At 35.7% G+C, this 14,944-nt stretch overlaps 1 protein-coding gene across 9 annotated transcripts in view; it reads left to right on the top strand.

Moving 5' to 3' along the window:
• The window catches only part of LOC131160092 (dol-P-Glc:Glc(2)Man(9)GlcNAc(2)-PP-Dol alpha-1,2-glucosyltransferase), a 32,672-nt gene extending 17,728 nt beyond the window's left edge, over positions 1–14,944 (top strand). For 7 of the 9 annotated variants that reach the window (XM_058115421.1, XM_058115422.1, XM_058115424.1 and 4 more), the window contains 5 exons: positions 1,191–1,434; positions 13,720–13,857; positions 13,941–14,145; positions 14,275–14,417; positions 14,492–14,944. In XM_058115421.1, coding sequence (XP_057971404.1) covers positions 1,191–1,434; positions 13,720–13,857; positions 13,941–14,145; positions 14,275–14,417; positions 14,492–14,751 — 990 coding nt within the window. In that variant the 3' untranslated portion in view covers positions 14,752–14,944. The remainder of the gene's footprint in view (positions 1–1,190; positions 1,435–13,719; positions 13,858–13,940; positions 14,146–14,274; positions 14,418–14,491) is intronic. The other 2 variants (XM_058115426.1, XM_058115425.1) reach the window with 1 other exon arrangement.

The raw sequence follows: 14,944 nt of genomic DNA, 5'->3' as shown, positions 1-14,944 counted from the left end.
TCTATAAGTGGTTCCAAACGATCCAGACATGAGGGCCTTGTGTCTTAGATTGGTGCAGTTAATGAATTGCTGCAAATTCCAAGTAGCTTGTTCAGAAAAGCGAGAGATTTCTTGAAATAGTATTTTTTGAGGAAGGCAATGTCCAAGTTTGCTGTTGAAATGCTTTTGGCTCATCCATTCGTTGTAGGATTGGATTGCACTGATAATGTGCCAGAAATTGATGATTTGAGGAGTAAAAATAGTATCAGTTCGCTCTCTCTCTAATGCAACCTCCCCACTCCTCTCTTCCTTTCTTCTTCTTGTTCCTTCTTCCTCCTCCTCCTTCCCTTCTCTTCTGTTCTGTCTGTCCTTAACCCTATGCTGCCTTCTAATTCTATTCTGTGATTCTGCTTGCTGTTTCAATCTCTCCCTCGTACTTCTGTAATTCTTCTCCTCTCCTTCTCTTCTTCAATTCTCTCCCAATAACTCTCTCTCTCTCTCTCTCCCTCTCTCCCTGTTTCTAAATTTCTGTTGCTGTCCTACATCTGAAACCTTAGAGTCGTGCATCTTCACTTGCCTGGTTCCCTTGAAGATGATAATTGTTTCATGCAATTGCATGTTTTGTTTTGTTTTTTGTTTAGCTACCGTTGAAATCATATACAACCATTATTTCCAAACTTGTTTGATTGTCCCTCATGTATTCTGCCATTACTTGTTTACTGTCTTGAAGTATCATGAGGATCCCAAGCCATAATTCACAGAATAAAGAGATGGACTGGTGCGTTTTTTATAGCTCTGGACTTAAAGAGTGTTTATTTCTTTTAGTTTATTCCCTTTCCCTCCCACTTACCTAAAAAAAGTAGCTAAGTAATTATCCTTTCTTGTGGCAGACCTTGTTGTTAGTTCTCCACTTTGTTGCTAGGCACTGGTTTGGACAACTTTAAGAGAACATTAGGAAAATATCAATTGCCATCCAAAAGTGGGAAAATGTAGATTCTATGACACAAGTACTGTAACATGTCGAGATCATGTTCTGGAGACTAGTTCCCCCCCCCCCCCTTCTTCCAAAATATGGGTGAAATTTCAACGCTATCGAGTTCCTACAAGGCCAATAAAGTTATGTCACCAGAAATTATTGCTGTAAAACTGATTGGACAATGGATGTTATAGTTTATCTATTTGGTAACCTGTTTTCATTTCCTTTTATCCAGCTGGGGGTTGTCTCCATATTAATTCGACAAACAAATATTATTTGGATGCTTTTCGTTGCATGTACGGAGATTATCAATATTACTATGGTCCATCAAAGAGATAATGTAATTGTAGATGATGTGGCAATCAGGAAGAATGTCACAATGGGCGCAAACTTGAGAAAGCGAAAGCTGGGGAATGCTGTGGATGGGGCCAATTATTTTAGAACCAATACAAGCACCTCTTCAACCGCAAATGCATCAGGTTTCGTTTTCTCTGGCAACTCTTTCCTCGTTTTAGTTTATAACTGTAAAAATATTTTAAATCCCCGCGGTCCTATCCGGGATCAATTCCACCATTTTCATTAGATGTAAAAAACAAGCTTGTATTTTCTCAAAAATGGAAAAAAAAGAGCTTGCCACTTGTCTTGAATCTAAATTTGAATTTTTAAAAAAAAAAAGTGATTTGTACTTGGTAGCATGTCCATTTTTCTATTAGCTATCTTATAAGCATGAAGTGGGAGTAGTAAAGTGGTTGGGATTGGGGCAGAAAGAGAGGAAACTTACTGCCTTTGGAAGTTCAAAGGTGTGGTAGAGTAAACTCTTGCCTGGTAAATGTATTACCAACATAGCATAGTTGTTACATGGTGTATCATATTGAGTATTGATTCCTACATATTTCATATTTAGTGTCATAAAGTACGCTTACTTTTCTAAAAGAAATAGAAAAAGTAGTTAATACTGAAAAAAACTAGCAGAAACCTGTGACAACCTAAAACTCAAAATGTTAAATAGTTATATATATGTGTTTGTGTGTGTGTGTTATTTTGATGAGAGAAGAAGAGGATTTTGTTAGAAAATAATGAATATACAATAAGGTGAATAAGAAGTCCCTTTTTAAAAAGAAAAATGAAAGAAAAGTAGAAAAGCAGTCAACTAGATACTAAATCAAAGGTCTGAGAGAGGTTCTAGATTTTTGTTTAGGCTTAGTAGGGTCTTGGGTGGAGGGTAAAAGTGGTTTGGATTGTGGGCGATTATGGTTTGGGGTGGTCTTTACCTTTTTTTTTTTAGTTTTCTTTGAGGGTGCTTATCCTCTCTTGCTTGTATTCTCTCTCTCTCTCTCTCTCAATATATCTTCCTTTCTTATCTAAACAAAATATTAAACCAAAAATGTTACATTCATAATTTGAGCATGACAATTCAGCAGCAAACTATGTATATAAGAATAACAAGATGTTGATATATCTTGTAGCTTAAATTGGCAAATGAATAAAAGGCATATCTCATTAATTTATAACATTGCTTTGGAAATGCTACACATTTTAAATGTAGTAAATAATTTAATTAGATATTATATTTAGCTAATAATTTAATTTAAGAATTTATTATTTGCCATTTTTACAGTTGAAAGTACCTCAATTTACCATTTTAATTAAACATTTATCTACTGAATATCTACGGCACTAACTGACACTTACGGTAATAGCTTCAGTAAAATGATAACAATAAGAATATTAGTGCTGGAAGTCTGGGCTTTGAAAGTGGGAAAATTTAGAAATTAGAAACCTTATTGTCACAAGCCATCCATTACTAAATAGAATGTGCATAATAGCTCATTGTGTATGCTAAAGAAAATAAAGATGTTCAAATATTAATGGGAGATCATTGCAGAAATAGATAATGTCCCAATTCTATTTGAAACATCAGCTACAAAAATTATGAATTGGAAGGGCCCGCCGGGGGGGGGGGGGAGGAGGGGATGTACAGAATTCATTAACTCAGTTCTAGTTTGTGGAAGTTGGACTTGGAAGAGTATAATGATGAAGTTACTTACGTTTATTACACAAATGTAGATTTTTGAAAAGGAAGAAGTAACTGAATATCCCTTCCATTGTATCCTTCCCAATTAACATTGTGCAGCCAGATGTGGGTGCAACACTACACCAGTTATCAGTTTTTGGAAAAAATAGAAATATTTGGGGGGTGGGATTTGTAAGAAAATTACCAAAAAGTAGAAATAAAAACAATAACAAAATAGAAAATATTCAGCACAACAGATTGCAACATCCTATGTTTCTTAAATATAAACTCTAGATGGATGTTAAGTTTTCCCTTGCCTTAGGAAAACATTAGATTACATTATTTTGTAAATAAAGCATTCTTTCAAATATACCCTGGTTATTGCATCTTGGGTTTTCCTTTGATATTTCTCCATCAAAAGCATTTGCCTTTGCCATGTGACTTGGCAAGTTGGCATGCCAAAAACCTACAATAAGTTGCATTATCTTGTAAATGAACTAGTATTTTTTTTTTCAAACATACCCTGATTATTAGCAGGAGAGGGAACAACTGTTGGTGAGGATTCTATACCGTATAGGCGAGGGGTTCTATGCTGTATAAACTTATTGATACAAATAGGAGACCTAAATACACAAATATGACTGCCTCATTACAAAACTGACCTTTACCCCTTGCTCTTCTCTCCTGCCAAATTTCGATGGAGTTCATCAATATCTGCTTGCAAAATTTAAAATGTCTTATAAGCATTTTATTTAGCTCTTTTTTTCCCCAATAAATAGAACTAAAAAAAAGGTGGGGAGTTCATTTACCTGATATTGTTTAAGTATATCTTATCTCCTCTTCTTCATTGTAGGGGTCACCAAGTTGGCATCCAATTCAAAGGGCTGGGGTTCTAGAATTGCTCCTTTGATGTGCCCCCTCAGCCGATTTGCAGAAATGCAGAGAAGTTAAAAAAGATAAAAGGAAATCCTTCTTCTTTTGCATAATAAGCAAAAATATTTTCCCTCCACTTCTGTTTGAAGAAGAGTAAAAGTTTTAAAAAAACTTGGCATAAAAAGAAATGAAGGGTTAATTTTGCTCCAGGTCTTCTGTATTGGTGGTTGAGGGTTGTTTGGTATCATTGTAAAAAATTATGCAAATGAAAACCAGATATAAAAATTAAAAACCAAAAACTGAGCTTGTTTGGTTAATAATTCTAAAACCAAAACAAATTAGAAAACTTGATTGAACAAATGCTCATTTTTATCCTTGAATCAAATAACAATTAAAAAATATAATTAAAATAACAAATATGCAAAAAGAATACAAATTAAAAGATATTATAATAGAAGTAGAAATTCTTGTAATTATTTTACTATATTATCCTATATCAAAACTCACTTTTTTGTGCTACCAAAACAACCTTATTGTACGTAACAATTGAAAAATTGTAAAAAATATTTTTAATGGCATTTATTATTTGTTGTAAGGTTAGCGATGGAGCAGTGAAGAAGAGGAGATAAAAAGAGAAGAAAAGAAGAAGAAAGCAAGAATGAAAAGGGCATCCCTCAGCTTGTTGCAACCATTAGATGAGGTGTGCTAAAATAAAGGCTTTATGAAAACATCACCTATTGATTTCACAAAGTCTCATGACCTTGTTCAAAACAGCATCCCTCACAAAATGTCAGTCAACTTGAATGTGCTTTGTTCTCTAATGAAATATTGGATTGCTAGGGACATAAAAATGGTAGCTTGACTATCATAAAACATAGCTATTCATTTTGTTACAGAGAATCCCATCTCTGACATAACAGACTTCAGCCAGATAAGCCCATACATGTTGTGATCCATAGCTTGGTATTCTGCTGCAACACTGGATCTTGCTGTGGTAGTTTGCTTCTTGTTACACTGGGTAACTAGATTGCCTCTTACAAACACTGGTAGTAGACCTTTGACCATCAACAAAGCCAGCCCAATCTGCATTTATTACATTTATATATCAAATATCAGCTGGGAGAGCCTTTGAGATATTGCAAAATCCTATAAACATCATCTTAATGTGGTTGTTTGAGGTTTTCCATAAATTGACACACCATCCCTTCTCTAGAAGATATGGCAGATCTCTAGTGGCAGTCAAGTAGATCAACCTGCCAACCACTGCCTATATCGACAATTGTCTTCATAGTCCAGTCTGATATCCCTAGACAACTTTATGTTAGGATCCATAAAGTATCAATTGGTTTAGTTCCCGACAAACCACTCTCACTTAGCAAGTCAAGGTCTATTTTTGTTGAGATAGATTCAACCCTTTTCTATACTGTACAATCTTAATACCAAGAAAGTAACATAGAGTATCCAAGTCCTTGATTTGAAATTTAGCTTGAAGCACTGCTTAGCATCTAAAATCCTGCTTTGGTCACTGTCAGTGATGATATCAATACAAACCACTAGAAGTACTACAGGTGTCTCCTTTTTGAAGATGAATATTGATTGATCAAAGTAGCACTGGATAAAGTCTAATGTTTGCTATCAAAAAAATGAAGTCGAACTAAAGACCATCACACATGAATTTATTGAACCAGGCTCAAGTAGATTTATTAAGACCATAAATGGCGATATGCAACATACATACTTTACCATCCTCTCTTGAGCAACATCCTGCAGAGGTTGCTCTATGTTTTTTTTTCGATAAAGAAAGAAATTTATTAGAAGAGATAAGAATGTACATCAAAAGAGAAAAAGTGGAAAAGAAAAGAGAACACCTGGGAGCATAAGGAATCCTCCCTTCACAATTACGCCAGAAGATCATCATAATTTGAAATTCAACTCAATGAAGCAGAGCCAACTATTCCCACTGTAGGTCTTCCAGAGAAACATGACAAAAATAGCCATTAGCTGACATCCACAGTGACGCAAGATAAACGACTCTACTCCAAACCATGTATATCTCTCCTTACAAATCTCCTTCAATAAGGCATTCTTTATAGCCGATTCGAGCAATGGGCGAGAAGGTCTCAAAATAACCAATACCATATGTTTGGGCATACCCCTTGGCAACTGATGAAGCCTTAAGCCATTTAGTAGAGCTGTTAGGAAGATGGTGTAGACCGAACAACACCTAATCATCTTCTTACGAGGAGGAAAATCCACCAAGTCCCATGTCCCTCGAGCGGTCAAGGCATTCATCTCTACATGCATTGCATGCATCCACCCATGGTTAACAAGCACTCCAACATGTGAGGAAGGGATAGCAAGGAGGAAATAAACAAGACAAAAGAACACGTAGAACTAGGAAAGTAGAGAATTGAAACATAATGAGCACTAGGATAGGCAACTAAGGTTGTTGAGTACATGTTTGAGTACTGTTATGGTAAGCAATGGGCAAATCCAAGTCACACTCAGATGGATCTCCAAAACTAGAAGTTGTAGCAGTGATGCAGCTGCATGTTGGTAGTGATGTTTGTGCTCGCCTGTTGTGCTTCATAAATCCTTAATTGTTTCTTTGGGTCTGTGATTGATGCATTTGGAAGAGGAGTAGAGGATTTTGAGAGAGATGATGATAGGAACAAGAGGATCAAATGGGGGATCATAAATCATTGATGGACTTAGCATAGATTCATCCAAGGAGGACCCTGCCCTAGGGAAATAAGATGTCCCTTAAAAAATGTGACATCTGCACTAGTATATTTCCTGGGAGTGTGGGGATCATAACATCTAACCTTTCTGAGTTCTTAAGTACCTGACAAAGACACATTTAATAGCACAAGAGGACTTGTTCTGACCATGGGACAAGAACAAAACACATGCACCCAAAGGCACAAGGTACAATAGAGAACATGGATGTTTTTAGGTACACAACGGAGAAGTGTATTTGCTCCCCATAGAAAAATTGAGGGAATCCTAATGCAGTACAAATATTTTAGGAATATGCATATGAATGAGGAGAGGCAATGCAATGTTAAATAAATGTCTATATTTTCTTTCAGCTACTCCATTTTGCTGAGGGGTATGTACTCATTTTATTTGATGAATAATCCTTTGGCCACGATTAAAAAAAAAAAAAAACACCTAAGCTCATTTTGAACAAATTTAATACATTATCGAATCGAAAAATTTGAATATCAATGCCAAACCAAGTTCATATTTCCTGGTAATATTGAGTAAATACATTCAAAAATTCATCTGTCTTTTAACAAATAAATCCAAGTCATATGTGAAAAATCATTTATAAAGGACTAATTTATTTTTACATAATAAAATAAATCTATTAAAAAAAACATAATTACAATGAAACGAGGATAAGAAATACCCCAAGAACAAAGCACAAAAGAAAAAGAAAGAAAGAAAAAGAAAATACATCAAAGCTACCTTCCAATCCCTTTGAATATTGGGCAGCAAAAAACCCCCAAAAGCCTTGAAAGAATGAGCCCAAAAAGAAGAAAGAAAAATAGCTTTCTCCCATATCAATCTTGGAGGAGTCTTTTGATCTTTAAAAACGCTAGCATTCCTTTATAGCCAAAGTGACCAAAATATTGATTAACGGACGAATTCTTGACTCTCTACACACGCCCTGAACATCTTAATGAATAAGAAAAAACAGTGATGCACTATGAGACTTGATTCTAGACGGAAAAGATGTCCTAACACGCTTTTCCAAATTGACGCCTAGAACACTCAAAACGAGAAACATACTTAAACATTACAAAAAAACTTGTTATAGTTTTTTAAGGGATGGATGCCAAATCTGCGTGCCACTGAACGTGCATGTGCTGGTTAAGGGAAAAACCATGATTGGAAATTAGGGGAGCAATATGACAAGAATTGGATCTACCACCATCACCATTGAAAATGGTACAAGCGGTCCTTCTCAAGCCTCCCGCCAATTTTTTTTTTGTTTGGAGATCTTAAATAACATAATAAGAAGGAAAGAAGGTTATAGAGCAATTTTGAGATTTAGTTATTGACTAACTGATAACGGGCTCAAGGGAAATTTAAGCACATATAACACAAGGGAATAGATGGAAGGAAAAAACAATATTGCCACAAAAAAACTAGTGTAACTGAACCCTAGACAAGAGTAACCTTTGAGTGTTAAGTAGTGGGTTTCAAGGACTTAAATAAATTAGGAATGCCTTTCATAGGGGAGGTGGAGGCACAATGATCATTAACCTATGGTGAAGAGGATGAAGAGGCTTAAGGCAAGAAGCTCAGATGTAGCTGAATGAGCCACAATAGCATTAGATATAGACAGTTGAGTTTGGACATATTGAACCATGCAAACAAGATCGTTATACTCCTTTTGGGACATAGTAAATGATGTACTCAACTCTTTGGTCAGATGCACCTAAAGTTTCAATTGTGGAATCACCCTTGGCAACAGACTTATTGGCCCTAATCAATTTTCCATGGAGATCCCAACAGTGATCAACAACATAGTTTTCCTTGTCACAATGCAAATGTGAGAATTTCCATGACAATCCCCTCATCCTAATACACTACCTTTACCATGACTGCTTTCTAAACCCCCGTCCCTATCATCCAACACTTACCTTACAATAGTTGGATGCATTGTTAGCCATAGCTGAACTATTATGGGAAGAAACTTGAGAAAAAGACCAAGAACCATCTTTGCAATCCATTGGATTCTAGCATTTGCTTCATTCATGGATGGTATGGATTCATCTGTAAGAATTTGATCGCCATGGAATAAAGCCCAGACAGAAACTTGGCAGCCAAAAACTTTGCTCTTCATCTCTTAATCATTTCAACGCCAGAACTAATTGGTTGATAGATGTTTAGTTCCTCCTGTATACCCTTTAAAGTGCTATAATACTTAATATTGGACCTACGTTCTTGTTCATATTTGAAAAAAACTTCCAATATAGGTAAAAAAATACGAGTTTATTTTATCTTGTAGAAGCTTTCATGAATATCATCCATATACCCTTGGCTGTTCTATGAAACATCATGTTCGCAACAATTCATGGCTCTGAGCTATTCCACAGCCACACAAGCAATGTGTAATTAATTCATGGAGTGTGAAGATGGTGCATAATGGAAAAATACTTTTGACTTCCCTTTCACGTTAATATGCACATGCACTGTGAGACCACAACAAGTAGTTTGAAGATCCAATGAATTTGATGGTTTTCATCTGTACATTAGCAATATAGCTCTCTCATGCCATCAAAAAACACCCCCCTATACTCTGCAGCCAGCACGCACCAATATTGAGAATGAATAACACAACAACTCTGCAGAATCAGGGTGCACACAGGCACAGAGCAGCACTTTAGACCGTCAAAGATCCAGAACTTGAAGAGGCTAGCTCAAAACTGAAGTAACAAGCCTACAAGGAATTGCTTGACTATGTTGAAGAAGGTAGCTCACAAGAAGAACCAGGCACTTAATAAACAACATGATTGTGTGGCAGCTGCAGGCATCATTGCTGGTGGCAACTAGAGGGAGTGCAGGCAAGAGCAGGAAAATAAAGTACTAACCTAAATCACAGGCAACTGATACAAGATTACAAGCAAGCAGGCGATCATGAATACATGATGGTAAAACAGCACCATCATGCCATAGTTTAACAACAAACAACATAGGACTATACACGAAACAGGTTATAACTTCTTCAGATTAGCAAACCACCACAAACACACACAGCATCCAACCGAGGATGCTACACCACCAAACCAAGACGAATAGTGCCTAAACGACTCTCAAACTATCCCAGAAAATCAGATTTGAGAACTAACTAGGGGAAGATAAAGAGAAAAAAAATAATTAAAATAAAGGACTCTTTCTGAAAATCATCTCAGATTTAAAGGAGATCAGGAGACCTTTGAAGGCCTTATCTCTAGATGTTTGCATGCTATGCAATTTGAATTCTGAAACGGCACCTTATCTAGTTTTACACAGTGACTATGCTTGGAGAATCTGGAATAGTTTCTTCGGTGTGATGGGAGAATCTTGTGTTCGCCCAGCATCAGTGGAGGAATTGTTGTGTATTTCTTTTGAGGGGTTTGGTAGAAGTCTAGAAGAAAGGAGAGGGTTGCACTTTGGAAATGCAGTATTTTTGCAGTGTTGTGTGGAGTATGGTTGGAGCCTAATGGATGGATTTTTTCAGGGAGAAAATTGAATTGGAAGCTGGTTTGGGGGAAGGTTCATTACCTGGCTTCTTTATGGTGTGTTGGGTTTGGTTGCTTTAAGGGGGTTAGCTTTTTGGAGGTTCAGCAAGAATGGAGTTTTATTAGTGTATTTTTTTGGATATTTCCAGAAATTTAACGGGAAAAGTCTTTTTTTCTCCTTTTTGTAAATCTCTTCTTATAAATGAAATCTCTTCTTTTGTTATGAAAAAAAAAACAGCTCAGATTTAGAGGAAATTATTGATTTGATACCATGTTTTAAAGCTAGAGATAGAGCTGAGAAAAACGGAAAAAGAGAACAAAAGAAGAAAGCAAGAGAAAAAAGAGGCAGCGGTTTCCTTGAGCCTTACATATAGCTCCAGGTCTGCCCTCGTATATACTGCCACTCAAACAACCTAATTTCTAAAATAATTTATTCCCTTCTAACGCGTATTATAATAATTAAAGATAGAAACTTTTGTTATCGCTTTACTAAATTTTTATATTTCAAAACTCCCTTCTAGTGCTACTAGAACAATCTTATGTACAGTTGAAAATTAACGAAAAAATATGTATTTTTTAATTGCTTTTGATATTTTTTTTGGGGAGGTCCACGGTTCAACCACCTTGGTGGGGATTCCTCCTAGTTTTAGAAAAAGTGGGGTTTTTTTTTTGGGGGGGGGGGGGGGGGTTGGTTGGAATGTGGTACACCACAACATGTCCGTACTTCCCCAAAAAAAAAAATCATTTAGTCATTTTATTCTTATTTTAATTAAAAATTATGTAAAAAATGAATGATTTAATATGCAAAAGTTAATTTTGGATAGTAAAGTATTCAAGCTGTCAAAACAACTGAAAATCATTAAATTTGGTTTTCAGTTTTTTAAAAACAGCTGAAAACCAACAGTAACAGAAAACTAGCAATGTAAATGGCCACCTTGTCATAATTTGTTTCTTCATTCTATAAAAACAAAAACTGAAAATTGAAATGATACCAAACAAATCTCAAGCAGTTCATATGATATGAACAGTGGGGGGTCCTATAGATGAACAGCCGAGCAATTTATTTCCTTCATTTATATTATATATGCATCAAGTCCTAATGATCCCAGTGTAGCTTTTTCTACATAATATAATTCCAAAATTTGAGTTGAAATCCATTACAGTTTCCGGCATTTCTATTTTATTACAAGATGTACATATGTGATGGAACAAAAAAGTCACAAAGTACTATGTTGCAAAAGAATATGCCTCAAAAATAACAATAAACTTGAAGGAATGTAGAGCATGTCTTAACAGTAATTTGCAAATTCATTGGGATTACCTTTTTTCTTTCTGCTGCAGACTTCAGCTCAAAGTAGATGTGATTCTGTAGCTCATTAATTGTATACAATTCTGAGAGAAACTGCTGTGCCATTTAAGCCTGTCCAGCTTTTGGTGTTGTCTTCATGTGGTACAGCTACCAGAACCATTATGAACTTAAAGCTATTCTTGTACACCCATATCTTATAGAAATGAATAAACTAAGTTAATACTCATCAACTCCGCTGGTCTGATGACATGAATTGTTTCATGCAATGAACTAAGGAAGCTGGAATTGATGCTCACACCTTCAACAATGGGGTTAGTACCATAAACTCTTTCTCGATATTCAAAAGCAATACTCTCTTGGGGATATTTTATAAGATTATATCTTTACGGATCCATTTTGAAGCATCTCGCCTCCGTATCCTAAAAATATAGGGAAAAATCGCAGTTCTTTCAGAATGAACTGTCTAAAAAGGGAATTACTCCATTTCAACCTGAAGGAAACCATCCCTCTCTGATTGGTTCCCTTGTCAGTTTGCATTCTTGTGGTAGCCAGCAAAAACTGTTTTTCCTCTCCAACACATATTTTGCCTCAGGAAGGATACCCAAGTGGATTGTATTTCTTTTGGGAGTAAGATTTTTCTAACCTAAGCCTTTATGCATTCTGGATTTCCCTTGTCTTGAGGCAAGCCTTCATTGTGCCTTTTAAGCCTTTTTCTTCAATGGAGCCGAATGAGGGTATAGAATTCATGTAAGCAATCCCTAACAATTGTGTTCAAGGTTAGTTGGGTGAAGTTTGATTAGTTATGCCTTTTTCTTTTCCTAATTGATGGGCACAAATAATTGGCATTCATGGAGATGAGATTTTTTCTAAGAGGCAAAGTGAAAGCTAAAGAAAATTTTCACAAAGCTTCCTCTGTCCTTGTGGCGTCCTTCAGAAAATAATTACATGCTTTTTCCTCTGTAGAAAAACATTTCAAATTGATTTTTATCAAGTATGGCTGAAACAATCCTTGCATGTGCACAAGTACACGAGTGTGTTGTTATTTGTCATTTGGGCATTTTTTGTAGTGTCATTTATTTCTGATATGGGAATTATAACATGCATCACAAAGGCAGCATCAGCCGTGGTTTCTTTGTCATATCCATTGCAGTTCCTTTTGCAAATAGTTGCATTTTTCTGTATTTGACCGAAGCAATTGATTTTGAAATTTGTGTTGATAATAATTTGACTTAATGACAAGAATAAAGCCTGAAGTCTCAAAGTTTTGGTCAGTTACATCAGTCTTATTCGATCATCAATCAAGTAGGTTAGGACAATATCCCCTGAAAGTTGGAGTGCTGTCACATAATTTTTTATTACTGTAGTCAAATTTAATCTTGCTATAACCCTCCCCAAGTTTTTCTAACATGGATTAAATTACTCTTTTCAACTGCAGTTATGCAGTGTAGCTGTAACTTCCCACAGTCCTTATTTACTTGAAAACACTAACACCCTGGCAAACCAAAAATTGGTACAAACGCTCAGAAACGTGGTACATTTTTGTTCTGGAATGCTAAACCTAATGATCCAAATCTCTAATCCAATATTTTTCACAAAATATATATTTTATTAGTTAAAGTTGAGAATTATCACATTATAATTCCATTTTCAGCCATTCTAAATTTATTATGCAAAAAAGGCAGTCTCTTCTAGAATTTGAAAACTTCAACATCTTCCTCAAAATATAAAAGTCAACTTACATACTTTTCACCAAAATATCATATAAGTATACTCCTCACATTCCACGTTTTAAAGCTTGTGTTGAACCACGATCCCATTCCCATTCCTTGAACCGGAATGTTACACATTCTAGGTAACATTGCCTCAAACCATCTTAGTTATTTTACAAATCCTCCTCCTTGCTTATTAAGGATGTGTTCAACTCCTTTATGGATCATATCATCATCTTAACCTTCTTATTTTAGCTATATGCTTTTTGGATTCTTTCTTAGTTGTTTAATATATTGATCTGGATAACATAGTTGATCTTATAGCCATGCTATAAATTTTAACTTTAGATGCTCATATAGTAACTTTCCTGCTGGAACTCCTTTGTGTCACATATTCTTCAATTTCTTATTTTGCTTGCTCAATTGATCCAAGTTGTTTTACAATCTATCTTCTTAAATTTGAGCATAATTGAAAATTTATCTAATTGAATGGCTGTGGCAATTGGTATAACTGGTAGAAATACGAGATATCAAATCCGGGACTTTGTGACTATCAAATTGTTTTATATTCCTCCTGGTATTTTGTCTGCAATTAGACTATATCTTCTTGTTTCATGTTGCAGGTTTGCTTGATGAGATTCAGGCAATCTTGATTTCATCATGGCATTTGAAGTATGAGCTTTTGGTTTCCTTCTGCCCTTTCTTTGTAGTGTTGGTGGCTTTTGCTGCATTTATCCTCTTAAATGGGAGTGTTGTTTTAGGTATAAGCCCTCCTTTTTCTACTTATTTTTTAATTAGCAAGACTGTAAGGGTTTGCCTCTTATTTTATATAAACATGTTGCAGGTGCAAAAGAAGCTCATGCTGTTTCCCCACATTTGGCACAGATACTCTATTTTAGTTTGGTCTCTGCTATATCTATGGCTCCTCTGCACTTCACTTTTAGTCAAGCTGTGAACCTGTTCCAGTTAATGTGGAAGAATAGGCCCTACTGTTTTTTAATAGGGTTTCTGGCTCTCACTGCTGGTTTCCTATCAGTGCATTTTTTCAGGTCTGATCAGTAAATAATATGCATATACTAATTTATTGAACCATGACCCTGCAAGTTCTTACTGCACGGTTTCATTTACATTCGCTTTTTACTGTTAATTTTCTTCATCTAGTGAATTGACTGTCGCAGCCTAGCTCATCCCTATCTTCTTGCTGACAATCGGCACTATACTTTTTATCTTTGGCGGAGGATAATTGGACTTCATTGGTCAATGAAGTACATTCTGGTCCCACTATATATTTATTCATGGCTTTCCATTTTCAGTATATTGGGTTAGTGCTAAAATCCCGTCACTACATTGTTTCTTCCTTTAAACTATTCCGCGGCCTTATGTTTTCATTGGCAGGGAGAGTTCAGAAGAAGACTGGGGTGTTGGCGTATTTCCTGGCTTCTGCTGCTGTTCTGGTTCCTGCTCCCCTGATTGAGTTCAGATACTATACCATTCCATTCTATTTCTTGATGCTTCATTCGCCTATTTATGATTATAGAAGTTGGCTTCTAGCTGGAATTCTTTATATAGCCATCAATGTCTTCACAATGATGATGTTCTTGTTTCGACCATTTCATTGGAACCATGAGCCTGGGATCCAGAGGTTTATATGGTAGACATTCTTATGAAATGCTTAAAGCTTCATGGATTCTTTATCCAAGCTCTTTTTAGAAATCAAGGGTTTCAGAGTTTATTACTCTCTATGCATTTGTACTGTTTGTTTCAAAAACCATGGCACATAGAGATTTTTAATTGATGAGGCCTGTAAATTATTCAGTGGAGGAAATGAAAATCTCCCAGCTTTGCTCA

Source organism: Malania oleifera, chromosome 7 (assembly GCF_029873635.1).
Source record: "Malania oleifera isolate guangnan ecotype guangnan chromosome 7, ASM2987363v1, whole genome shotgun sequence".
Taxonomy (NCBI): domain Eukaryota; kingdom Viridiplantae; phylum Streptophyta; class Magnoliopsida; order Santalales; family Ximeniaceae; genus Malania; species Malania oleifera.
The sequence above is the reverse complement of the archived record's forward strand: the minus strand, read 5'-3'. Positions and strand labels throughout refer to the sequence as shown.